This window comes from Podarcis muralis, chromosome 15 (assembly GCF_964188315.1).
Source record: "Podarcis muralis chromosome 15, rPodMur119.hap1.1, whole genome shotgun sequence".
Classification (NCBI taxonomy): domain Eukaryota; kingdom Metazoa; phylum Chordata; class Lepidosauria; order Squamata; family Lacertidae; genus Podarcis; species Podarcis muralis.
In genome coordinates, this window is record NC_135669.1 from 34,885,971 (window position 1) to 34,913,541 (window position 27,571).

The following is a 27,571-nucleotide window of genomic DNA, read 5'->3' on the forward strand; positions in this document are numbered from 1 at the left end:
TTCCTCTCTCCTCCGCGAATCTGCCTAATTCCCTTTTAAAACATTGGTGGCCAGGCCCATATCTTGCAGTAGTGAGCACCAGAGGATAGCTCAGATGGATAGACCATGGGGCTGATGACACCAAGGTTGCAGGATTGATTCCCATATGGACAACTGCATTGCAAAGGGTTGTACTTAGATGATCCTCAGGGTCGCTTCCAATTCTACGATTCCGTAAGTTAAGTATGCACTTATATAAAGAGAAGCCCTCTTTATATAAATCTCTTGAAACTCCTGGCAGTTTCATTGGGTGACACCCTCTGCCCAAGATCTAATATTATGAGAAAAGGAAGAAAAATCTACATATCTCTTTAGGCATCAGATATGTAGAGGGATACATCAGGGTTCAGCAAACTTTTTCAACAGGGGGCCGGTCCACTGTCCCTCAGACCTTGTGGGGGGGCGGACTATATTTTTTGGGGGGAAATAAATTCCTATGCCCCACAAATAACCCAGAGATGCATTTTAAATAAAAGGACACATTCTACTCATGTAAAAACAAGCTGATTCCCGGACCGTCTGCGGGCTGGATTTAGAAGGCGACTGGGCCAGATCCAACCCCCGGGCCTTAGTTTGCCTACCCATGGATTAGTCTATGTAATCTCCCAAACTAGCCCCCCGCCGCCGCCACTATTCTCCTCCCCTTTTAAGCCTCATTTCCTTACCTCTCCTCAGCCTCTTTTTCATATGGGCCTGAATTTTATTAACCAATTTATAAGGCTGCATGTGTGGTGAGGAGGAAAAGAAGTCCACCACTGGTGAGACCACAGCTTTGTCCTTTGCCAGAAATTGAAAGTAACCTGGTCGTGGCAGGGAAAATGTTCGGTTCAAGTTTGAGTCGCCCGGGCCCCTTTCTTCCTTGTTTGGATCTCTGCCCATCTTATTATGAGTTCTGTAGAGAAATGCAATGCAGCGGTAGCTTAGAGAAATGATGGCTATTTTCCAACGCTCCCCTTAAGCGAGTGCTCTGGAGTCAGTATATAAGTCCTCTCCCTTGGTTGCACTTAAGAAGCGAGCTGACAGCGTAATACGTTTCTAGAAAATGGCCTGCAATGGTTTATTCTGTTTGATGTTGCAAATGCCTTTAGCCCTTGGGGAGTTCTGAGGGGGGGGGGTAGGGTTATGATGCCATCCTTCTTTCTAAAAGGAAAATATGAACTTAAGCCAGGCACGTGAGCTTAGAGTGGAGAAGGGTGACATCTGTACTCACCATTGCTTTTGGCCACAAGTTATCCCATCAATGCATTATCTGACCATAATAATAAATCTGTTTCTATTAGTTCATTATGAGTGCTTCTAGATGACCTGCTTATTGAGCCTTTGTCCTGATTTGTTTCCAGGGCAGGTTAGACAGCTTTGGCTCTTTAACAAGCATTCATTTTTATTTATTTGTGAGGAGGTTAGATGGTGTTGCACCATCCTTTACAGACCTTCCAAGTGTCCCTATTTTCCAGGGACAGCCCTGGATTTACAGAAGCTGTCCCAGTTTCTGATATGATCCCAGAACATCCCACTTTCCCTTAGAATGTCCCTATTTTCATCAGAGAAATGTCGGAGGGTATGGAGTTTTGCCACTCCCGAGCCAAGGAGATAAGTAACTATACAACCTTTAGAAGACATCTGAAGGCAGACCTGTATGGGGAAGTTGTTTAATGTTTAATTATGTTTTTTATATATGTTGGAAGCTGCCCAGAGTGGCTGGAGCAACCCAGTCCGTTGGACCGGGTATAAATAATAAATTTATTAATATTTATTATTAATATGGAATAGAATGTACTTATTTCATTGGAGACATGTTGGAGGGTAAGTCATTTTCCTAGCACTTTCCTTACTGGTCTGAGCTTTTGGGGAAGCAAGCTTGTTGTGCAAGAGCACCAAATCAGCTGTGGTTGTTCAACTCACATTTGCCAGTGTGTGATTGAATCCCACTCAAAAGCAAGGATGATGTGGCAGGGCTCTATGTCAGTGTCTGTTGACAGCATTCCCCAATGGCAGGTAAGTAGTCATTGGTTTGTTCTGGCAAGCGGATTTGGAGTTTTCAGACTTCTACAGTGGAAATTTGGAGACAGGGTTGTTCTGTAGCAGATCGCACAACAAAAACCAACTGTTGCGTAAAAGGCTTCTGCTAGCACAACTGATGCATTGGATTCCCTTGTTGCACAACGTTTAGACTCGGCTGTCTGCTAATGCAAGGACTCTTGTGCTAGCCGACACATGTGTGTTGATGGCATACACTGTATTAGGCTGAAGTAGGGATAGAGGAGGAATTTGATACAGTTGACATTGAAAGACAAACCTGCCCAATTCACACTTCCCGAAAGAATCTGTGAACTGAAACATAGCCAGGCCTCCAAAATTTGCCCTTTTCTGAATTTTGTAATGTTATTCTCTGACCAAGGAATGTGTTCAAGAATAGATACAATGGAGTAAAGTAAGCATAAAAATGCAGATATTCACAAAAGTAAAATACGTTATTTGAGAAATTTGCTTTGCAAAAATTCAGGTATTAGGAGAAATTTACCCTAAAATGCTGGTGAATTTCCACAAGGATTTAAAATAATGGTAATAATATTGCAAACTGATTTGGAAATGTGGGGAACCAAACGTAAAACTGGAAAAATCTGAAAGTGACAGAAACCAAAATCGACAGATTCTCCCATTCCTAGTCCAGCATCCTCTTCTCCTTGTGAGCACCAGATGTCTGTGGGAAGTTTACAAGCAGGAATTAAGTACAGCAACACTTTCCTCACTTGCAGTTTGCAGCGAGTGGTGTTCAGAAGAAGAATGCTTCTGATGGAATTGCCTGCTGAGGATTCTCGATTGGGTTTATCTGAACAGAGCTACAAACCCCAGAGTGTTTTAACGAACAGTTACTCTTCCCAGGGAATTCTGAGAACTGTAGCTCTCTGAGGAGAATAAGGGTGGTGGTGGTCTCCTAACAACTCTCAGGTCCCAGGATTCTTTGTGGAGAAGCCATGTCTGTGAAAGTTCTTTAAATGTGTGGTGCAAATATGGCCTAAGATTAATGCCTCCCTTTAATAAATGTTAACTTCCTGATTGTGCAGGGTTCCAGATCAGCTGGGGGAACCTTCACACAGTTTCAGCAGGCTCCCTGCTGTAGACCTTTGCCCTCCATCACCTGAAAAGTGGTAGGACCAGCAGCTATGGGGGGATGGACGTGGTAAAGTTAGCTACCATGTCCCCCTCTCTCCCTCATCGTGTGAGGATAACACCGCTTGAATAGGGCTACTGTCCAGTGTTCCCTGCAAGCAAGAAATTGCTGGAGCCTTTACGGGTTGGGGGAGGAGGTGCCAATAAATATTTTCAAGAAGCTTTCTTTGCAGTGATTTAGCAAGGGCCTGGTATAATTTTAGGTATTCTTTACAGTTTGTAAATATAGGCCCATAAAAAAAAGCCCTAGAAATAAGGGAGCTGTGACTTTAAGCCATTAAGAAACCCAATGGCTTGAAAAAATAACAGGAAACAGACAATTTATTACGAGCAGCCCTGGTAGCTCTGGATTATCTATAAAAGTTTTATGGCCCTCCCCCAAGTGGCGAGGGGCCATAAAACTTGCCTGAATGAGGGACTTGTTAATTTACTTGTTAAAGCAAATTAAAAATTTATCAGCGCTTTTAGGTAAATGAGATCTTCTCTCATTGCGGCCCTTGCGGGGTTTCGGGAGCCCTCAGAGGGAAGGAAATGGTGATGCTCAAACATCACAGCAGAACAATAAAAGCTATTAAATTGTTCCCTTTTATTGCTATGGAGAAACACAGCTGTTGCCATGGCTTGCTATGAGATACTTGGGGGCAGGAGGGGGGTTGCAGTGCTCTGCTTTTTAGGGAGTTACGTCCCTCTTCTTTGGCATCAACGCTTTGAGATGCGCCATCTTGCTTCTACCAGAAGCCATGCTCACGCCATAAGTTGAAAGCCCTATGATAGCACTTCAAATAGTCATGGCTTCCCCAACCACACCAATAATCCTAGGAACCATGGCTTGTTAAGAGTTGTGAGAGTGGTCAGGAGAGCCTCCCTGTGCCCTCACAGAGCTGCAATTCCCAAAGTGATGATGTAGATGTGGACCTGCATATCGGTGCATGCGTGCGCATGTCAGGTCATGCTTTTAACATATTACAAGACAATATTGGTGGCCAATTGCTTTGTTTTCTTTACCCCAAAGAGAAAACATTCTGGTCTACTTTTAAATCAACTGAGTTCAGGCTACTGCATAGCAAATTAATCCAACTCGCAAACCAAGAGAGAAGAATTTGGAATACAGTGGTACCTTGGGCTACAGATGCTTCAGGTTACAGACTCTGCTAACCCAAAAATAGTACCTCAGGTTAAGAACTTTCCTTCGGTATGAAAACAGAAATCGTGTGGTGGCAGTGGGAGGCCCCATTAGCTAAAGTGGTACCTCAGGTTAAGAACGGACCTCCACAACAAATTCAGTTCTTAACCCAAGGTACCACTGTAATGTCCATTAGGGCAGTTCATAATTATTATTATTTTTTTAAAAAAAATACTGTACGTGCTCCAAAGGTCTTATCTTACTACACGAGGGATTATATAGCTTTATCTGAAATTCCATGCATATCAGTTAATATCTTGACCCTCCTTCGCAAAAATAGCTGTTTACTTGGGTGTTTTCCTATGTTGTGAAGGCTGAACCAGGGTCAAGATATTAAGTGATATGCATGAAATTTCAGATATAGCTATATAATCTCTAGTGTAGTAAGATAAGACCTTTGGAGCAGGCATTTTCAAAAAAAGTTTTTTATGAACCACCCTAATGTACATGGACGAAGGGTCATTCTAGACTCTGGACAATGGCTGTGCCCTCCACTCTTTACTTCTTACCCCAGTTCTCATTCTGCTGAGTGGTGGTGTCAGGGACCGTGCTGAGGAGGGCTGCACGGAGGACGAATGATGGGAGCTCAGAGGGTACAAGCTCAGATTACAAGACATAGGAGTGACATAGATTAATAGGGATGGAGGGGGGGTAATCCTTAATTGGGGGCACTGCCGTTTCAAGGAGGTGTGTTCTTTGTTCTCTCGCTGTGATTATTAAAGAATTCTAAATGGTAGGATGTTCCTTCGTTTGATCTCCTTATCTACTGCCATGGGGAGAGGAAGCCTGACAGGTATCCTGGATTCCTAGACCCAGAGTCTTACCAGATAGTACCATAGTGGTCATGTGGTTTCTCAGGCAGCAAACGGGGCTGTCTGGTGTCTTTATTTTCCATGAAATATCACAGAGGGTCTATGCAATACCTTTGAGACCTGCTGCCCAAGCTTGGACTGAGCCATCTTTGAGTCATCACATGTTGTCTGATTTCAGGCAACCCCTCAGACGGATTCTTCTTTCATTCTGGTCGCCATTCCTCATTTAAATATGGTGGGATTGTGTGGCTTGTTTCTGGCAGCTCAAGGAAGCACTTTTGATATAACAGCTAGTTCCAAGTCCTGTTATCTTTGATGAGGAACACCACCCAATGCTCATGTCTCGCATGAGCAGAAAGATCATAAATCAGGTCATAAATATAGGATTTTCAGTTGCCTTTGAAGAACGTTTGGTGCACATGGTATTCATAACAAAGTCTTAGCTGACTTTCGTTCCACCCCCTCCAACCAATACAAATTTTGGCTTCAGCTAAACTGAATTTAAGGGCCATTTCTGATATATTCACGTCTCTCTCCCCTGCCTGCCACCCCAATCCCCACCCAAGAACCTAATAAAAAGAGACATGGCACCATTACAAGGGGTTAATCCATGCATTTCAAAAGGAAGGCGTAATTAGGAACCGAGTTCCCTTCTGAAATCCCAGTTATACATATACATCAAAGCCATCCGAGGGGTATATTTATGCCCCATGGTATGGATGGTCTCTGTGAATGCTCGTGAAGTGCCCTGCTGATTGCTGATTGAAAACAGTTGTTAATTCTCTACTCCACTAAATTCCAAGTGGGGGAAAAAAAACTTTCCTTAACAAAGAACAGATTGGCGAGACCCAAGTCCTTACTGTGTGGAAATTAATGGCAGATGCCTAGGCTGATAGTTAAAATGTTTCATTAGATGCTAATGTCTTGCTGTGTTTTTAATTGTTCAGAAATTAGCCTCTAGAATATTAAAACCATCTGTTTGTTATCATGATGAAACAGAATACTTAAATAGTTATTAATTTTGTGGGGCTTGTTTTCCCCCCCAACTCCCCTCCCTGTCTACAAAACTTTGATCTGTTGAGATTTTGGGGAATGTTGGCAGCAGAAGAAGGAACACACAACACACACACACACACACACACACACACACACACACACACACACCTACCCTCCTTGATACCCAAAATATCTTCCCTAGATGTGTACCACCCATATTTTCCATGGCTGCTTTCTTTTGTAAATTATTGGTCACGAAGGAGGAGCTGACATTTTTTAATGCATGTTGGGAAAGCGCTGGAGCTTGCTGAGCTTGTATAATGGTTGATTTAAGGTGTAATATGGGACATTTTCACATGCTGATGTTCTATTTGAGGGTCCTGGTGGGCTAATTTAAAGATCAAATCTATCCACTGCTTGGGAAATGTTCATTGTTTATCTTCCAGTGAAGAATATTATGCATCTTTAGTGCTGGATAGGTATTCTATCAATGATCGTTTGTTATGGCAATGTAACCCGCCTCTCCTTTTCATCTTGGTTTTGCTAATTATGAACTTGTTCTGCTATTTATTTTTTGGCTTTCAAAATTGGCTCGCTATCTTTTAGTGTATGGTTATTCTAAAGCAGTGCCTATTGGGACGTGTCGTTTGAGGGCAGGCATGCAGGCAGCTGCACAGCAGTTAACCTCCTGCTCTAGAATAGGCTAATAATAATAATAATAATAATAATAATAATAATAATAATATTTCTTATACCCACACATCTGACTGGGTAGCCCCAGCCACTCTGCATGGTTTCCAACAGAAGCAACAACAGCATCTAACATTAAAAGCTTCCTGAAATAGGGCTGACTTCAGATGTCTTCTAAAAGCCAGATAGGTGTTTATTTCCTTGACATCTGATGGGAGGGCGTTCCACAGGGCGGGCGCCACTACCGAGATGACCCTCTGTCTGGTTCCCTGTAACTTTACTTCTCACAGTGAGAGAACCGCCAGAAGGCCCTCAGCTCTGGACCTCTCAGTGTCTGGGCTGAACGATGGGGGTGGAGACGCTCCTTCAGGTATACAAGGTCATTTAAGACTTTAAAGGCCAGCACCAACACTTTGAATTGTGTTCAGAAACATACTGGGGGTCAATGTAGATCTTTTAGGACCGCTGTTATGTGGTCCCAGTAGCTGCTCCCAGTCACCAGTCTAGCAGCTCCATTCTGGATTAATTATAGTTCCTGAATCACTTTCAAAGGTAGCCCCATGTAGAATAGATGAAGCCTGGGCCAAATAATATTTGGCACAGAGTGGACTGCACCCTTGCTGTAGGGTTTTGGTCTTGTTGGAGTTGAGTGTATATTGTGTGTACCAGTGGTACCTTGGGTTAAATACTTAATTTGTTCCGGAGGTCTGTTCTTAACCTGAAACTGTTCTTAACCTGAAACACCACTTTAGCTAATGGCGCCTCCTGCTGCTGCCACACCGCTGGAGCACGATTTCTGTTCTCATCCTGAAGCAAAGTTCTTAACCCGAGGTAATATTTATGGGTTAGCGGAGACTGTAACCTGAAGCATATGTAACCCGAAGCGTATGTAACCTGAGGTACCCCTGTATTGCAGTGGGGTGCAGAAATAAATAGCCTGGTAAGAGAGCTTGTTGGAAGAATAGGGAAACTTTAGGTTTGTTGCTTGTGGCAAACAAGACCATTCTGAGCTTACAGGTGGTCTTCATGTAGTCAGGAGATGCACTTGCAACACTACCTGGGAGAGAAGGCGAAAGGAAGTGAAGCCTGAGAGAAAATGATCTACTCAAGAAGAGATAAGAGAGGGAAAAAGAGGTTGCCTTTCAGCTTCAGGTAGCTTGTTGCAACATTGTTGCTTTATTCCCAATATTTTTGTGTGTGTCTGTTTTTTTTAAGAGTATTGCCAAAAAGCAGGCACAAAGTAATGTAAGCATGGCTGTTGGAAATTGCATAGTTTTGCTGCAACCACTGAAAGGAAAAAGGCTTTAAGGCAACCCGCTAAGAGAGGTATGGAACTGAGTGCTTTCTGCAATTGCAACAAATGAAGAGTATTTTGGTGTACTTTAAAGGGCTGAATTGCAACAAAGTATAGGCTTCTCCTGACCCTTTGCATTCTAATGGCTGCACAGTGAGAAATATCACTGTTAAAATTACACCTTGCCAAGCACGTCATTGTATCAATCAGTCTCCCCTTGCTGTTTCAGTACTGCAGAATCGTAAGCAAAGAGCACCACAAGCCATCAAAGCTCCGGAGATGAGCAAAGTTTGGCTCCTGCCTGATTCTCCTGCCTTTCAACTTTTCTGCGTGAAATAGAATACAGTGGTGCCCTGCAAGACGAATGCCTCGCAAGACGGAAAACCCGCTAGACGAAAGGGTTTTCCGTTTTGGAGGTGCTTCGCAAAACAAATTTCCTATGGGCTTGCTTCGCAAGACGAAAATGTCTTGCGAGTTCCTGCAGGTTTTTTCCCCTCCCCCCCCTTTTCCCCAAGCCGCTAATCCGCTTATCAGCTGATCCGCTAAGCCGCTTAACAGCTGATCCGCTAAGACGCTAAGATGCTTATCAGCTGATCCACTAAGCCCGCTAAGCCGCTAATAGCGCTAATCCGCTAATCCACTAATGGGCTTGCTTCGCAAGACGAAAAAACCGCAAGACGAAGAGACTCGCGGAATGGATTCTTTTCGTCTTGCGAGGCACCACTGTAAATAGAAACCTCAGTTTTCCAGTGCCAGAGTTTCAGCAGTTTCCTCCTCTGCCTCTCTCTGTGTGTCTTGTATATACAGTGGTACCTTGGGTTAAGAACTTAATTCATTCTGGAGGTCCTTTCTTAACCTGAAACTGTTCTTAACCTAGGTACCACTTTAGCTAATGAGGCTTCCTGCTGCCGCCACATGATTTTAGTTCTCATCCTGAAGCAAAGTTCTTAACCCAAGGTACTATTTCTGAGTTAGCGGAGTCTGTAACCTGAAGCGTCTGTAACCCGAGGTACCACTGTACACACACATCCCGTAGGCTGCAAAGGTCTGCACGTAGCAAGAGACCATCCAGGGAGGCAGTTAAGCTCTTGGATGGCAAGGGAGTCAAAGGCATGCTGAAGGAGGAGAACGAGGATGCAGAGAAGCTAGATGAATTATCTGCATCTGTTTTCACAATGGAGGACATAGGGCACATCCCAGTGCCAGAACTATTTCAGGGGGAGAGTCTGTACCAATTGAGTGGATGCAGCAAGTATGATCGAACTTACGTTTATGTAACCCTCTGGTTATGTAAACTTTGGGATGTGCGCACGGCAAACCCGGAAGTATTTTACCGGGTTTCGCTAGGCGCGCAGGTGCAGTAGCGGTCTGCGCATACGCAGAAGCGGACCTCAGGTTTCGGAAACCTTGGGATCCGACCAGACCTCTGGAACGGATCCCGTCAACAACCGGAGGTACCACTGTATCCTGTGAGGAAAGCTTGCAGTGTTCGGGACTTATGAGTTTAGAGAAAAGGCAAGTAAGAGGTGACATGATACCAGTTTATAAAATTATGCATGGCATGGAGAAAGTGGATTGTGTTGCCAATAACGCCAATGTTGTAGGTTCGATCCATGGACGAGCCACCTGTCTATTCCTGCATTGCGGAGGGTGGAGTAGATGATGATGATTAATTGAATTTATATACCACCCTGTACCTTTGAGGTGCTTCTCCAACTCTACAATTTTATGAATCTGTGAATTTTTAGACATCAAATGGAGCGGAATGTTGGAAGATTCGGGGCAGAAAGAAAATTCTTCTTTCTGCAATGCACTGTTAAATTGTGGAACTCGCTTTCACAGGAAGCAATGATGGCAGCCAACTTGGGAGACTTTAAAAGAAGATTGGTGGGAGAACCACATTGCAAAATTAGGATAAGTGTGGATTTCAAAGGATAATTGTCTTTCGGCCAATACGTTCTTTTGGAAAGGGAGAGTTAGGGAGGTTCACTGTAAATATGAAGTGAATTGGATTTCCTGCCCCTTCCTAATGGCAACCAATCCTTTCTGTCAATCCACCCTCCTGCCAGGCAAACCTCCCATTCAAGGCAGCAGTGGGCAAGGATACAAATGTAATTCCAATGCTGCGGAACACTGTTTAAGCAGAGATCCAGCATGCACCGTGTGTGTGTGTGTGTGTGTGTGTGTGTGATTTTACTTCCAGGCATCACACAAAGACTATTTTTAAAAAATGTTTACAGGCTGATGAAGTTCTCTAAAGTGCCCTTTGAGTAGCTAGTTGTTTAATGTTTGCTTTGCATGGTTTTTAATTTTTTCATGTTGTTGCACAGTGCCCTGATGCTTTGTGAGAAGGTGAATACGGGTGGCGCTGTGGGTTAAACCACAGAGCCTAGGACTTGCCGATCAGAAGGTCGGCGGTTCAAATCCCCACAACGGGGTGAGCTCTCATTGCTCAGTCCCTGCTCCTGCCAACCTAGCAGTTCGAAAGCATGCCAGTGCAAGTAGATAAATAGGTACCGCTCCGGCGGGAAGGTAAACGGTGTTTCTGTCCGCTGCTCTGTTTCGCCAGAAGCGGCTTAGTCATGCTGGCCACATGACCTGGAAGCTGTACGCTGGCTCCCTCAGCCAATAAAGCGTGATGACCGCCGCAACCCCAGAGTCAGCCACGACTGGACCTAATGGTCAGGGGTCCCTTTACCTTTACCTTTAATTAAAAAAACAACAACATAAAAAATAAAATGGGGCCCCTGTGACCCTCCAAATCCTGTTGGTCTCCAGATCCCATCAGCCCCAGCCAGCGTGGCCAGTGGTCAGAGGAGATGGGACTTGGACCCCAACAAAAATCTAGAGGACTCCAGGTCCTGCCCCCCCTTTCCCTGAATCAGATGGCAGATCCATACCCAATCTAGATGGGTCATGGTCTGACTCAGTTGAAAACTATTTCCTCAGGGAAGAAAGATGGTGCTGGGTCCCCCCCCCCCAAAAAAAAACAATGCAGGGAAAGAAGGAATGGTGGGTATTGATTCATGGTCCCCCTATATATATATATATATATTTAAAGAAGACACGCAAGAACTAAATGAAGCTTTGTGGGCTGAGCTATTAACTTGAAAACATAATACTATTTTAAGCCATTTAGCTGTCTGGCCACATAAATTATTCAAGTTTCAGAAGCCAGCTTGCAGTTGGCTTGCGAGGAGATAATTGGGAAGTTGCAACTGTAATGGCAAAAACAGGGCAGGATCAATCAGACCTGGAGATGTCTAATACCAACAAGGAGCAATTAAGCAGCTATCAAGAGCAATTGCGCTGATCGCCGGTGCCCTTTTAACATGGAGTGCCAAAGCGCGGAGAGCTTTTTGCAGTTTGTCAGAGGCTCCAGCTCCTCTGCTCACAGTTGCAGGAGGCTAAGGGGAGAATATTTCCTGTATATTTGACTGCACTGAAGGGCAGGAAAGGCGTCTCAACTTCATGTGTAATTTGTGCATGTGTTTGTTTGCATATGCGCCTTCTGCGGCAAGAACGTGAACATCCTGAGCAGAAAAAAATCAATTATGGGTTGTGGACATGATCCATTACGGTGGGATGACAAGCACTTATTTGTTTATGCGTTCAAAGGATATATCAGGTTAGCTTACAGATCGTGCTGGAGGTTGTGATTTTCCAGTCTCATGCAATCAGGGGCTCCTTGTCCTGGCTCCCAGCCAATGCATGCAAAGGCTATTACTTATAAGTAAGGAGGAGAACGTCATTCAGACAAATAATAGTATAGGTTTAGCAGCAGACACAGTGCTCAGGTGTCACAATGCAGGAGCAGGCCAAGAAGTTCAGAACTTGAAGGGGGAAATGAAAATGTCCCAACAAGTTTACTATCCCATCCCGCCAGCTTTTAAAGATTAGGCATGGCATGTTTCCTCAGGGGACTCTCTTGTCTTATCAGTATGTCTGGCTGGTGAGCAAGTTATCCACCAGGGTGGGTGGGTTTTCTACTACCTGCAAAGGCTGCTGCCTCCTGTTCAGGGTCCCCATTTTGCTTATCAAAGCCCTAACCCAGCAGCCTTCACTCAGGCTTTTTGGTCCACAGAAGGTCAGAAAGGAGAGCCAGCATCCCTGTGGAAAGGGGAGATCCCCGCCTTTTTCAACCCAGGTTCCCACCATTCAGCCCCCTCCTCTCTTTCTGCCTCATTCTGCATCAGTTCCTGCCATCACAAGCAAATCCTGACCATGCTGTGGGGCTCATGACACTGTTGGGCAAGAAACTGGGAACAAATAGATTTGCTGTGCTCTCTGCAGGCAATTGAGATATGGGTGGCGCTGTGGTCTAAACCACTGAGCCTAGGGCTTGCCGATCAGAAGGTCGGTGGTTCAAATCCCTGTGACGGGGTGAGCTCCCATTGCTCGGTCCCAGCTCTTGCCCACCTAGCAGTTCGAAAGCACATCAAAGTGCAAGTAGATAAATAGGTACCGCTCTGGCAGGAAGGTAAACGGTGTTTCCATGCGTGGCTCTGGTTTCTCCAGAAGCGGCTTAGTCATGCTGGCCACATGACCTGGAAGCTGTCTGCAGACAAACGCCGGCTCCCTCGGCCTATAGAGCGAGATGAGCACTGCAACCCCAGAGTCATCTGCGACTGGACCTAACGGTCAGGGGTACCTGGAGGCAATTATAGGCTGGTGTGTTCATTGGGTACTAAAAGATCCTTAACCTTTGGATTGATTTGATCCAACCATAGGGTGGCAAGAGTCCCATGAGTGAGTTCATCCTACCTTGTTTTTAAATGCTTGGCGAGAGGGGCATACCAACTGTTGGGAACCTTCTGACGGTAAGAGCTATTCAACAGTTGAATGGACTCATTGGAGGTTTTCATAGAGAGCTTAAATGGACATCTGTCAGGTATTCTTTAGCTATGATTAGTACATGGCAAGGGGTCGAAATAGATGGCCCTTGAGTTCCCTTCCAGATCTACAATCTTATGATTTTATGACATCTCTGTATCTTCCATTTGGTTACGAACTTTCTGCCTTACCTGGGTACCTTGGAATCTGGACTTCTTCGCTTCCCACTTGCTGCTGAGCCTGCACCATGATCAGCCTCAGTAAAGAGCTCTTATTTCTTACAAGTAAGAGATGCTGTCATTGGGTTTTAGTGATGGGAGCCTGACAGGACCAGACCAATGCTAATCAAATCAATAGTATCCAGGCTAGTGGCTTGTTTGTTTCCCCTGGTGCTTTGTTTGTTTTACACTTGGCTGCTTGGTCAATGGGTCCATCTGCCATTGGGGATCTGATCTCGTTAGATTGTCAACCGGCTTTAACACCGAGCGAGGAAACGTTTGATCATTGTTTGTGTTGCTTTCTGCCAAAGACCTAACAAAACTCCCGTCACCCCGAGGCTCATCTGAGAGGCTGGGGATATTCTCTGCACAACTTCCTGCTATTAGTCAGTGCTCAGCCAGGCTCTTTTTTTATTTCCTTCCCCTGGGTGGTAGTTCCAGCTGGTTAGAGGGAAACAAGTGAATCTCAGCAGGTGTCCATTTTTTCTCAGTGCAATTTTCATGGGAGCTGGAGGACTGAGGCATCTAAGCCCAGGACTTTGGAGGAGCAAAGTGAAAGGTGCATAGAGCCAAACAAACCCAGAAAGGAGACCTGCTACAATGGATGTCTATCTCTATTTTCTTTTCCCAGTGCCTGGCTACTGAGGATTCCTTTCCATTCTTTTTAAAAAATAAAGTTTCAAACTTAGGGCCATCCCACCCACTGCTGTTACTGAGACAGTTGCCTCAGGTGTCAGGCTGGGGACAGTTGTGGAGGATGCCACATCTGAGGAACCTCAACAGCTGCCCACCTGTGGAGGCTCACCTCCTCCTCCTCCTCTGCTTCTCTGCATAGCTCTGAAGACCCTGGGGAGCGCACCGTTCACCGCTGCCTGGAAAGAGCCAGGTTGTTGCTGCCACAACTTGCTCCTTTCCCCCCTCTCCTACTGCCTTCAGCATACCAGGGCTTCCCTGGGCCACTTCCATTGTTGTTGTTGAAGGCGGAGAAGGAAAAGGGTGCCATCTTGGGTTGGTTCTGTTCAAACTATATTGCATTTATTTGCCCTCTCATAAATGCTTCTGTTTACATTGTAAGACTGTTATCTAGGGCAGTGTTTCCCAACCTTGTGCCTCCAGCTGTTTTTGGCCTACAATTCCCATCATCCCTTGCCACTGGTCTTGCTAGTCAGGGATGATGGGAGTTGTAGGCCAAAAACATCTGGAGGCACAAGGTTGGGAAACACTGATCTAGGGGTTGGTAGTTGTGAATAGACTGCAGTTCCATAATGACATACCCCATGTAGTGACTTGGTTAAGATGTGCAAGAGCTGGCACAGGCAGGATTCCCTTATTTGTGTCAGCACTTAGTCAATAGTTAAACGTGGAACAGGAGCCAGGTACTGACCATCATCAGCTATACAAACATAAAAAGGGCCTTTCTCAGCCAGGCTCAAACTGCTTGCACAGTGGCCCAACAGATGCCCCTATGGGGAGTCTGCAAGAAGGACCCAAGTTCAACAACACTCTCCTCACTTGTGATTTTCAGCAGCTGGTGTTCAGTAGCATACTGCTTCCGACAGTGGAGGGGGAATGTAGCCACTGTGAGTCTTAACCTCTGTGAATTTATCTAATCCTCTTTTAGAGCCATTCAGTTTGCTGGCCACTACGACATCTTGTGGCAGCAAACTCCATAGTTTCACTATATGCTGTGTGAAGTAGTGCTTCCTTTTGTCTGTCCTGATTGTATAGCTTTATCCTCCATGAATAATACCTAGTCCTCTTTTAGAGACACCCAAGGTGGTGTCCATCACTTGGTGATGCTGGTGTCAGGACATGGACCACAATTGCAGGATGTTGTGCATGTGTGGAAGGAGGAAGGAACCAGGCTATAGGGGGAAAGGCAGCTTTGTGTGTTCAGTCACACAAGCCCGGACGGCTGCCTTTGCACATTTGACTTTGTACATTTTCCACACCTGGCTTGATGCCTTCAAAGTGAGATCCTGAGACGAGATGCAAACTTTGATTTCTCTCTTGTTCCACAGCTCAAGCCAGGCCAGAACAGCTGCCGGGACAGTGACAGCGGAAGTGCGAGTGGAGAGTCGAAAGGGTTCCATCGGAGCAGCTCCCGAGAGAGACTCAGCGACGTAAGTGCAACTTACCGTATTTTCGGGTACCACCTTGTTGTTGTTAATAATAATAATAATAATAATAATAATAATAATAATAATAGTGTATTATTTATACCCCAGCCATTCTTGGTGGCTCCCAAAATAATAATAATAATAATAATAATAATAATAATAATAATAATAATAATAATAATAATAAAAGCTATAAAACATCAAACATTAAAAAATTTCCTACACAGGGCTGCCTTCAGATGTTTTCTAAAAGTCAGATAGTTGTTCATTTCCTTGACATCTGGTGGGAGGGCGTTCCACAGGGCGGGTGCCACTACTGAAAAGGCCCTCTGCCTGGTTCTCTGTAACTTCACTTCTCGCATTGAGGGAGCCGCCAGAAGGCCCTCAGAGCTGGACCTCAGTGTCTGGGCTGAATGATGGGGGTGGAGATGCTCCTTCAGGTATACTGGGCCGAGTGGAGGTTGTGATACTATGGGGCACCGCCCCACCAACCAATGTCTGCCTTCAGCCAGCACCCTCTCCTGCCTCCTTACTTACAGCCAGGTGGTAAAACTGCCTTTCAGCTTCCTAATGCTTATCTCAGTGTCACTCTTGTAGAGGGTAGATGGGGTCAAAACTAGCACTAGTTGTCTCTGCCTCTCATTGGCCTTAGCGCCACCTACTGTTGGGCTCCCGGCCTTCCACCCTGCCAGCTCTGATGGGCACCAGCTACCCCTGTTTCGTTTCTGTGACTACTGCTTCTAGTATGGAAAGTAGACGAGCTAAGAGCATCTGTTTTTACTAAAGATTGTTGACTTGGCCTCTGATTCATCCTCTGATCATTTACACAAATTAGCGGCTGAAGCAGCACTGGCTTCAGAATTCTGGGGGCTCCAGACCTAAAAGCTGCAGTTGTTGGCACTTGCTTCTGAAGATAGGTATTGACCAGTTGGTGCTGTGAGCAGATGTGTGACTTTCTTATGTTTACATTGTTTGCCATTTCAAGTTTTCTCCCTTTTGAATCATTGCTTTACACGTGTACAATGGCTTAAATTCTCATTGTTCCTCTTTCAAACATGCAAACCAGACCCTTTGCACATGACTCTTGAATTTTTGCCCTTTGAAAACTTCCTATTGGGCTGAGTCCCAAGGTCCTGGCTTGGGTGTATACAGCCCTATTATACAGCTTGGGACCAGGATACCTGAAATATTGTTTCACCCCTTTTATACCCATTTAATCACAGCACTCTGAAAATATTAATGTGTAATACAACTGTAAATACTTGGCAGTCACAATTAACTGTTTCTATGCAATTTCACACACACATTGCTTTCCATTCAAAACTAAATTGTATCAATGTAGCCAAAATATCTTTTGAATCCCCAAGTCATGTTAAAACTTTTTAGCAACCCCTCATTTTTGGAATTTGAAAGGTGAAAAATTCAACCCACCCTAAAACTGGATAGTTTTTGCCTTTTATACAAGCCAGGTTCCACATATTTTAATTTTCCGTAAGTTCGAAATTCTATTATTTTGATGTATTTTACCAGGTTTGCGACTGCATTTGTTGTTGGCCTCCACCATAGCATGTGGCCCCCAAGAAATTGCCCAGCAGCAAATGAGGCCCTCAACTAGATGAACCTTGGTTCTGTTCTATAAGGCTTTTCTTCACTGGTTTAGGGACTGCAAACAGTGAAGGCTGGTCCATGAGGGCATTACCTTAACAGCCTCAGCCTGCTCTTAGCTGGCTACCACCTGCCCTGCCTTCTTCCTTACTGCTAGTCCAGAGGGGGGGCCTTGGCTGGAGGAGGATGGGGACAAAACTAGAATCAGTTGACTCTGCCTGTCATTTCCTCAGTAGTCTCCTTGCCCTTCTCCCTACCAGACCCAATGGGCACCAGCCACTACCGAACACAATAAAACTGGCACATTTCACAGAAATCATAGAATTGCAGAGTTTAGAATACAGGAATCACAGCTAAAGAAACCCTGACAGATGGCCATCCAACCTCTGCTTGAAAACCTCCAAAGAAGAAGAAGAAGAAGAAGAAGAAGAAGAAGAAGAAGAAGAAGAAGAAGAAGAAGTAGTAGTAGTGGTGGAGGAGGAGTTTGGATTTGATATCCCGCCTTTCACTCCCCTTCAGGAGTCTCAAAACGGCTAACAATCTCATTTCCCTTCCTCCCCCACAACAAACACTCTGTGAGGTGAGTGAGGTTGAGAGACTTCAGAGAAGTGTGACTAGCCCAAGGTCACCCAGCAGATGCATGTGAAAGAGCGGGGACGCGAACCTGGTTCACCAGATTATGAGTCTACTGCTCTTAACCACTACACCACACTGGCTCTCTTCTGATGGTGAACAGCTCTTACTTCCAGGAAGTTCTTCCTCATGATGCTTTAGCTCACATATGTAAGCTATGATACCACACAGATGAACACTTAACAGCAAAAAATAACAGCTCAGTTGGACTTTTCTTTCCCCTGGTTTGGGGTCACCTAATCCTAGTCATTGGCCAAGAGGTTGTAATTCCATTTTGAGCCAATAAGATTGCAGCCAACTGGCATTCCTATGTATGAGGACATGGAAACAGCCATGCGGACCAAACCATATATTTTTTCTAAATAAAGAAATATTTCATGAGAGGTACCAAAGATAAGCTGAGAAAGTGGATCGTTTTTCAGACAAAACTGAAAACAAAAGTTTGGGACTTGAGTGGTTTTGGCTCGGCGTTCATCTCAGCAGCCGGAGCTTTGGAAATACCTAAGTTCTGGAGACTTTTGTTAAAATCACAAGAACTGACAGCCCTGGGATAAATGGGGTGTGGGTAATTGTAATCCATCCCCACCAAGGAAAAACCTGATCTGTCAAAAAAGCTTGGCACCATCTCCGCTAATAACAATCCTTCGCACACTTTGCTAACATAGCAGTAATTTAAGCATGCTTTTCCTCCGAAGCCTCACAATCTCCAGCTTGCTGGTGACTTTGACTGAGAGACATAACAAGCACGCGAGGAGATAAATATCTTGCTAGCCAAACTTGTGGTGGCCTCCAGCCTTTTTGTCAGATTCTTTTCGTTATGAAAAGTAAATAGTCTTCTACATTTTCCTCCAGCTCAATCAGATGAAGAAATATTGTCTGCATTTCTTAGCAACGTTTTGTGAGGTTTCCAACTTGTTGTAGCAACAACAAAAATCCCGTCTTCAGCCGGGATTCGGAAATTGTTTCTGTTTGGTGAGCCTTCCTGGGATGAGAGATGGCCCACCGGTTGACTCCTAATAAAAAGGGGAGATGGGAATTTTGCTAAAGAATACGCAAATATCAGTGTTTGTTCATTGAGAGTTATTAGGGAGAGGGATTGTCTGCCTTTGAGGGATGTGTGGGATGAAGGAGCACTTATGATCCTTTATATGGCTGCCAGATTTGGGCCACATTCATACCAAACATTTAAATCACTATTATAACACTTTAAATGACCATTGCTTCCCCATAGAATCATGAGAAGTGTAGTTTGTTTAGGGTATTGAGAATTGTTTGGAGGTCCCTACTGCCCTCACAGAGCTAGAGTTCCCAGAGTTCTAACTGATGAGGATTGATGGTTAAACCATCAATTGATTGATGGTTAAACAATTCGGTGAATTGTAGCTCTGTGAAGGGAATGGGGAGGCTCCTAGCAACTCTCAGCATTGTAAACAAACTATGCTTCCCAGGATTCTTGGAGGAAGCCTTGGCTGTTGGTTCAGCAACTTCTGGTGGGCCAAAGATTCCCCACAGCTGTCTTACATTATGGGTGGCCTTGTTTGAAGAGAGGAGCTTCAGCCAACCCAGGCGATCTTGTTCCTCTCACTAGTGGCAGAGGTCAGTGTTGGCTTCCCCGCACACCAGCAGTCTGAGAGCAAAGGTCAGTTTGAGCCAGGTATTCTTCCAAGCTCTCTACAGCCACTCCTTCTCTAGTCAATAGCTGAGGTCACATTGCCCTGACGTGCTTCCTGGGAGAGTCAGGTTGCAACCTTTGTTCTTGTGGTTGATGACCCAGTGACATAGCCCCATCCGAGTCCCGTTGCCGAGCAAGCAGGGACTAACTAAGTCCCCGAGGAACTCTTGCCTGAGAGCAGAATCCACATAAAAAGTCAGACAGTCCACAGGTCAGGGATTCCAGATGGTCACAGAGCCAGGGATCCAGTCCAGAAGTCAGGGAATCCAGATGGAGACCAGGAAGCAGGAAGGTAGGGCCAAGAACTGCAGGTGTTGTTTCCAGCATCTGACTGCTGCTGAGAGCTCTATTTTAAGACAGCCAGAGCCATCTGGTTCTCATCAGTGCCTTCTCCTCTGCGAAGACTGATGGAGTCACTTCTCCCCCTTCAGGTTGCTGTTCATCAGGTGAAGCTAACTCCTGGCCCATGACACCCAGACTAAGAAACTTAGGTTGCAATAAGAAACCCGGGTAGAGTAAGAAGAAGCAATTCTAACTGTAAATACCCAGTTGGCTGAAAGTCTCACGAGCTGGCAAAGATTGTGGCTGTGTTTCCACCATTGATTGGCGACAGCTGTGGAGGCAAAGTCAATCTTCCTAAGTGGGTGAAGATGAGGATCGGCAGAATAATGGCTTCCAAACAAGCATCCTTGTGTTAAGGGAGGCGCAGGATGCGAAAAAGGCACAAACACAGTGGAGGAACTCCGACTGCATTCTCCGAGACGTCTCTCAGAGCAAGCCTTAGATGGATCATGGTTCTGATCAAATATAGATTTGATCTCCCCCCGTCCCCTCGCCTGTAATTCAGTCAGAGAGAGAGAGAGAGAGAGAGAGAGAGAGAGAGAGAGAGAGAGAGAGAGAGAGCACATCTCTGAAATAAATTAATGAACAGAAAACTTGCCCTCTGGTAGATTAAGGGCAATTAATTAGCCAACAGCACTTGACACCATGGTGATGAATCCATGTTGAGTCCCCTAAACCTTCCTGCCCCCTCCCCTCTTGCTGTATCTCTGCTTCTGTTGGCTTTGGGTGGCAGGGAGGATGACAACTTGTTTTCTGCTCTCTGGATAAGGCTGCCCTCAGGGCTTCAGAGACGCCGGAGCTGTCAGCCCTCCCCTTCCTTATGTAAAGCAGAGCGCTGTCGCCAATTTCATCTCATCAAAATCTCGCCTGCAGTAGAATTCGCTCAGCTGAGATTTTGCTCTAAGGCAAGATGGCTGCTCCTTCTGTTTTTCCTCAACCTGGAATTTGAGGCAGCCCAACGTTGTCTTCCTCTCCCACTGTCACTTGCTCGTATTTTCACGCATTTAGCACATTTTCGAGTCTCTCTCCCTCTCTCTTTCTTTCTCTCTCTCTCCCTTCCTCCCTCCCTCCCCCCTCCTTTTTTTATTTATTTATAGACTCTCATCTCCACACATTGGTTCTAGAATATTCTAGGGCATTAAGGGAATTTGCTAATGGAGCATTGGAAATTGCGTTTAGAGCTAATGAAATATAGAAAATGCCATAGCAAATTGGGCATTGGGAGACAGAGAGAGAAGAAAGTAAACAATTAAATGATGGCAACACCAAGGGCTCTGTGTTTGGCTCTTGTTACCAATCGTGGAAGAGATCTGTGAATTAGTGGAAATTGCTCCCTGGAAACATTAGCTTAATGTACAGCCACTGTCAGAAAAGCAAACAATGTTAGGGATTATGTGGTGAAAGGGGGAAGGAGTGTTGTCAAAAATTGGACTATTGGCCTATATTGGCAGTGTGCTTCCATTTTGGTGATTATTAATAGTTTATGACATTCCACCACAAAAAGAAGTGGAATAGGTAGCACAAGCACACACAAATACACATGTTCCATAGAACAGTAGGCCAAAAAAAATAAAATTAGCTGCAAAGGGGAAAAGGTGTCTCTACTACAGAGGAGGGAGAGGGGTCCTGACCCTTAACCATGCATGTCAGCCCTTTAGTGACTGATTTTAGCAGTATGATTTGCCTGAAATTGGGTGGAGGCTGAGCAGATGGGGCTTGTTGATTTCATTTCAGAACCATCTAGTCTACACTTTGAGCATAGGAGTGGCTGTGCTTGCTCTATAGAAGCAAAACAAATAATAATAATAATAGGCAAACCTGATTGTGCCATTTTAGCCTGGTGTTCAAGCAAATGTGTGAGGGCATGAATTATTTGGTGGGTGTGAGGTTGTGTGTGTGCCCCTGTGTGCGCTGGCTCTGCCCCAATATCCCCTCATGCACTGGTTCCAACTCCTCCAATTCCAACGGCCATCATTTCCGCATGAAGGTCAGAGGGGAGGTCAGCCAAATGTCATTTGAGGCTGTCTTGCCAATGTGAGCCTAAACACTCCTGAACGTGGGGAAGCTTCAAGGCACAACTGGCTGAAGAACTGACCTCCCCACTGAATGAATGGAGGCCAAGAATGGGAGGGGTGTGGCTGGACATAAAGGGTGGTGCCAGGACATGTGATCCCCAAATCTTTTCTGCCTCTACACAGCTCATTAGGGCTATCGTTGAGTCCACAATAGCACTGTTGGGTTGCATTTATTATCTGCTGGATTTGTGCATTCATATGTTGCTTGAAGCCCCAACTGATCAGTTGTTGAGCTGTGACTCCATGCCCACTTCCTGCAGGGATTGACTTTGTGTCCCGTTCCCCTTGGGAACATGATTTCACAGTCGACCCATCCCTATCTCTACCTGCCCCATACTTAATGTCAAATGCATGGCAGCATGGGTGGGGAAATGGCCTCACAGGCCAAATAGGGAGTCTTGGCCAGTTCTAATTGGGTCTGCAGGCTGGAGGCTCTCCTCCACCCCTTCTCTACACAGAGTAGGCCCTTCAAACTAGACATGCAAGGGACTGATGACCTACTCTATGTACAACATGCACTTGACACATAGCACTAGGGTAGCAAACATGGTACTCTTCAGACGTTGTTGGGATCCAACTCCTGTCGGCCCCAGCCAGCACAGAGATGGTGAGGGATAATGGGAGTTGTAGTCCAGCAACAGCTGGGGAAATTCCTGTTTCTTTCCTAACTCCCTATGACTGTCCCTAGGGGAGGAGACATAGCTCAGTGACACAGCACATGCCTTATATGCAGGAGACCCCAGGTTCCACCCCTGACACCTTCAGGTAAGTGTAGCAGGTGATGGGGAAGCTGTGCTCCTCCAGATGTTGTGGGATTCCAACTCTCATCAGTCCCAGCCAGCATGGCCAATGGTGAGAGATGATGGGAATTGTGGTCCAGGAACATTTTGAGGGTGCCATGTTGGCTGCTTCTGCCATAGGCAAATGATGGCTGCAAGCAGTGCTTTTTTTCAGCCACAGCATGCCAGAACTCACCTCTCAGGTGGGCTCCGTTATAGGCTGGGCTCTCCCTAACACCTTTACATACTTTACATACTTCTGAGAGGCCCCCAAATGAACATTTCAAGTCAAAACAGAAGCTGGCCAGCTTGTGCTAGTCTACACTTTTTTTTTAAGATCTATGACTCCACCTAGCTCCTAGCCTCTCTGAGCCGCAATTGGTCAAGCTACGGGGTGGGGCCAATTCGTATTTCCTTTTCTTCAATCCATCTCCCATGTAGCAGCAACAGGTTTAAGCTTTCCAGCCAGGCCTCTATCGTTGCACGCACACACGTTTGCATGAGGACCCTTCTGAGCTGCCTTAGCCAACTGCCTGATCTAAGAGAACGAGGGAGGCCAGGACACATGTATTTGACCTGCACCAGAACCAGGGGAGACCCCCAAAGCAGCTAGGGAGACACCTTGCTGTATTTTTTTGCTCCTCCATGGGTGATGAATGTGGCTGTTGTCAAACTGGCATCTGTTCAGGGCTGCCCTGAGTCGCCCGGCGACTTACTATAACAACCTCGTGGTGAGTTCCAGCACCTACCGTATTTTTCACCCCATAGGACGCACCGGCCCATAGGACGCACCTAGTTTTTTGGGCGGGAAATAAAGAAAAAAAATTATTTGCCCCCCCCCCCAGGTTTGCCCCCGAGCTTCCCCCGACCTCAGCCCCCAGAACAGGCTGCTATCCGCAAGCCATGGGAGAGCTGCATGAAGTCGCACAGCTCTCCCATGGCTAGCGGAGCGCTGCGCGAAGCCCGAAGCTTGGGGTGTGCTGAGCTCAGTGCTCCCCAAGCTTCTGGGTGCCGGCAAGCTCTCCGCTAGCTGTGGGAGAGCTGCGTCTCCCATGGCTAGCGGATAGCTTCTTGAAGCCTGGAGAGCGAGAGAGGTTGGTGCACACCGACCCCTCTCGCTCTCCAGGCTTCAGCGAAAGCCTGCATTTGCCCCATAGGATGCACACACATTTCCCCTTCATTTTCGGAGGGGGAAAAGTGCGTCCGATAGGGCGAAAAATACGGTATTTTCCTTGCAAAATTGCACTGGCTGCAAGTGTAATAAAAGTAGTGTGTCTGGGAGCTCCACCAAATTCTTCTACCACCAAGTCCGCCCAGTCTGCCGAATGACAGCCAGCTCACAATGCACATGCGGGGCTGCGAGGGGGAAGCGCCGCATGTCGCCCCTGTTTTCTTCCGATGTGCTTGTTTTGTGTTTGGGTATGTGCATATCCGAGGCCGGGCGCTCCAATGCTTTGTTGCATTATGTTAATTCCTCGGCAGTGCAATCAAATTCATGTCGTAATTAAAGCTGTCAGTTGGAAGGCAAACCAATGGCTGCGAAAACACAGCATAACAAATGAAGTGAAAGGCTTCTGCATGTAGCTATACAATGCTTCGCCAGGCATGAAATTAAATAAGTAATTTGATGTTGACATCAGAAATTGAAATGATACCCACTGTTCCTTCATTCTGTCAGACCTGCATAAACAATGGCCAGAACAAACAGGAGCAGCGCAAGTTGCTTCCCCACCCTGATCCCTCTCGTAATTCACAATATATATGCAAAAGCGGTACAGCAGGCCCACTAAGACCTGAAGGGTGTAATTTCTATGGGTTCTTGATGAGCTGCTGAATACAGGAGAGCGGCTTCTTTTGCATCCCAGGGCCAAAACACTCCTCGCTTTAAAACAGCACAATAGCCGAAAGCCTATTGAAATTCGTCTGGGTTGGATGTTATTTGTGGACTCAAAGCCTTTCTAAGATCTGTGTTTCCTGTTCTGCTTGTGGGTGCCTGAATCAACCATCGTGTGTGTGTGTGGGGGGGGGGGGAGAGTTGGTTTGTTTGTGGTTGGACGAGAAACGCCCCAATTCGCCCACAAACCAAAACACGATTATCATACGAAACCAAAGCTTCTCTGAATTTTTGCAACGCCGTTTTCCAGGCAAATGATGTGTAAAAAAAGAGGCACACGTTAAGATGAAAGTGTGCCTCAAAATACATGCATTAGGGAAAAATAAAAACATAGAAAGATGCAACATATTAGTCAAAGGCTACATACAAAAAATGTGCATGTTAAGAGACGTTCACACTAAACAGCTGAAAACAACTGTCATGAAAATTTGCGAGCATGTTAGAGTGAATTTCTCCCAATATACATTTTGTGTGTGTGACTAATAAACACACTTTTCCAAGTAACTGGGAGCCAGTGTGGTTTGGGGGTTATAGCATCAGGCTAGGACCAGGGAGGCCCAGGCTCAATCCTCACTGAGCCAGGATACTCATTGAGCGACCTTAGGCCGGTTACGCTCTGTTAGCCTAACCAACCTTACTGGTTTGTTGTGAAGATAAAACAGGAAAGGGGGAGAGCTGTACATGCCACCTTGAAAGATGGGATATAAACATAATAATATTGTTTCCCCTGACAGAGTACACTTTTTGTATGCTAATTTATCTAATCTGTGCATTTCTGTGCATTTTTGCGCACCTTGTGGGTTGGGAAATGGCGTACCATAATTTGGATAGGTGCACAGCTGTGTTTCACTTCACGTGTTGGCTTGGGAAGTGTGAATTAGGTACTTGCTCATTAAAATGCAAACAGAATCATATTTGCACTGATGAAGAGCTACGTGCCACATAGTAAAATGTTTTCTGATCCTCTTAACACCTTAGGGCAGCTAATTGGGATCTCAACTTGCAGTGAAATGGTCCACTTCTAATGTTCTGTCCCCTTAAGTCTGATTCATGCTAGTGAGGGACCACTTGCATTTTCGTGCCATCTCTGGGGATTCATGTGAAGAAACCTTATTATGAACCATTGCAACCAAGCCGCCACTATTGCTTCTCTCTCTCTCTCTCTCTCTCTCTCTCTCTCTCTCTCTCTCTCTCTCTTTGTCTCTCTCTCTCCTGCTGCGATTGGAAAATGCTTCAAAGAACACCATATCCCCAAACACTTGGGAAGAGTATTCCGAACCCATTGCCAGCCTTAAATTCACCCCCCTGCAAAAATATGTAGGAGGCATTTTATCTAGTCTTCTGGCAGTTCCCTCACTGCAAGAAATGAAGTTACAGGGAACAAGGCATAGGGCCTTCTTGGCAGTGGCACCCTCCCTGTGGAATGCCCTTCCATCAGATGTCAAGGAAATAAACAGCTATCTGACTTTTAGAAAACATCTGCATTGGGACATTTTTAATGGTTTTGGGTTTACTATGTTTTTATATGTACTGTAAGCTGCCCAGAGTGGCTGGTGAAACCAGCCAGATGGGAGGGGAATAATAATAATAATAATAATAATAATAATAATAATAATAATAATAATAATAATAATAAAATAAATAGTCATACCTCAGCTCCCGAACACATTGGGAGTCAAACGTTTCAGCTCCCGAATGATTGAAAACCAGAAGTGAATGTTCTGGTTTTTGAACATTCTTTCGGAAGCCAAATGTCTGACGAGGTTCCCGCGGCTTCCAATTGGCTGCAGGAACTGCCTTGAGTGAGAAAAGCAGCTTTTGACTCTTGCTATTCTCCTTGGAATTGCCAGTGCAGCCCCAATCAAATATTTTGTGAGTTCACCTGCAGAATGGACCATTGATAGTCTATCTCTAGTAAGGGAGAGAACTCATGCCAACTCATGCTCATTTTAAATTTTCAAGCTTTCCCCCCAGATGTGAAAGTTGTGCATCCAGATTTCACACGGTAGATTCAAATTGTCTCCTAACAACTCTTGGCACCCTTAATAAACTACAACTCCCAGGATTCTTGGGGGGCTGCTGTGATGGTTTAAAGTGGTGTGGTGGTGCTTAAAATGTGCAGATGGAGCCTAGGAAAACCAACTGAGCTAACAATGGGGAATAAGTTGACAAGCAAACTCATATGTTGCAAGGGAAAGTAAAGAAAGAAGTGACATCCATTCATCCAAACCCACAGGGTCATTTTCCTTTGAATGCTGTCCGTCTAGGGATTCTCAGCCACCCCCATCTCCCACTTCCTCTTCTCTCCTGCCCGCCCCTTCCCTGCCACAAAGCTAAGTAGCTGGAGTCCAGGTCATCGGATGCCAGCATGTCATGAAGGTTGGTTGATGTGTGTCTATTTAGTCTCAGCATAGGCCGAAATGCCATCATTAATTCATTACCCAGCTGCCTGTCAAATAAATTGGCAATTACACCCACCGCTGGAGTCTGGATTTTCAGTAAATAGCACGTTACTGTCGGCGAGCTGTTGAGAAATGTAAAAAAAGGGGGTGGAGGAAAGAGTAAGGGGACGGAAGTGTGTTTGTTTCACTAGTGGTTGACAAGGGGCAAACAGTGTTGTGTTGATGAGAAACTTGATTTATTTATTTAAAAAGAGCTGGTGGTGAAAGATGCAGGTTGAAGAAGAAGAGAGGTAGAGAGGGAGAGAGAGGTCTCTGATGTATCTATTTTGTTTTCTCTTCCAGAGCTCAGCCCCATCCAGCTTGGGAACAGGCTACTTCGTAAGTGGATTTCGACTTTTTAGATGGATGTTTTGGAATGGCATAGGAGATGTCTATACACAAATTCTGAGTCAAATCATCAATGCCATAAATATAGCCACATATTCTGTCATTGAGCCTTCTGTGAGACCCTGGGGGTGGGGGTGGGGTATTTACATATCTGCGATTGATCTTGTTTACCTCTCCGATGTTCGACAGAACTGAAATAAAATTAATGGAATGGAATGTGAAGCTGATGGATTTTGGTCAACTGTTTAAGTACCTGCAGATACATGGTGGTAGAACAACAGGGCTGCAACCTTCCTAACACTTGTGAATTCAGTCTCCCAAACTCTTTTGGGGGGGGGGTCTGTGCCCCCTCTATTGCCTGGCCCACCACTGCCCAGGTTCCTTGCTGTTTTCCCTCAGAACCACACACCACCTTTCTTATACCTC

The 27,571-nt window shown here is 45.5% G+C and overlaps 1 protein-coding gene across 10 annotated transcripts in view; it reads left to right on the top strand.

The window, feature by feature from the left end:
- AUTS2 (activator of transcription and developmental regulator AUTS2) overlaps positions 1-27,571 on the top strand; it is a 680,474-nt gene that overhangs the window by 232,378 nt on the left and 420,525 nt on the right. For 9 of the 10 annotated variants that reach the window (XM_028707713.2, XM_028707717.2, XM_028707715.2 and 6 more), the window contains 2 exons: positions 15,258-15,359; positions 27,101-27,136. In XM_028707713.2, the coding sequence (XP_028563546.2) occupies positions 15,258-15,359; positions 27,101-27,136 (138 nt within the window). The remainder of the gene's footprint in view (positions 1-15,257; positions 15,360-27,100; positions 27,137-27,571) is intronic. The other variant, XM_077919334.1, reaches the window with a different exon arrangement.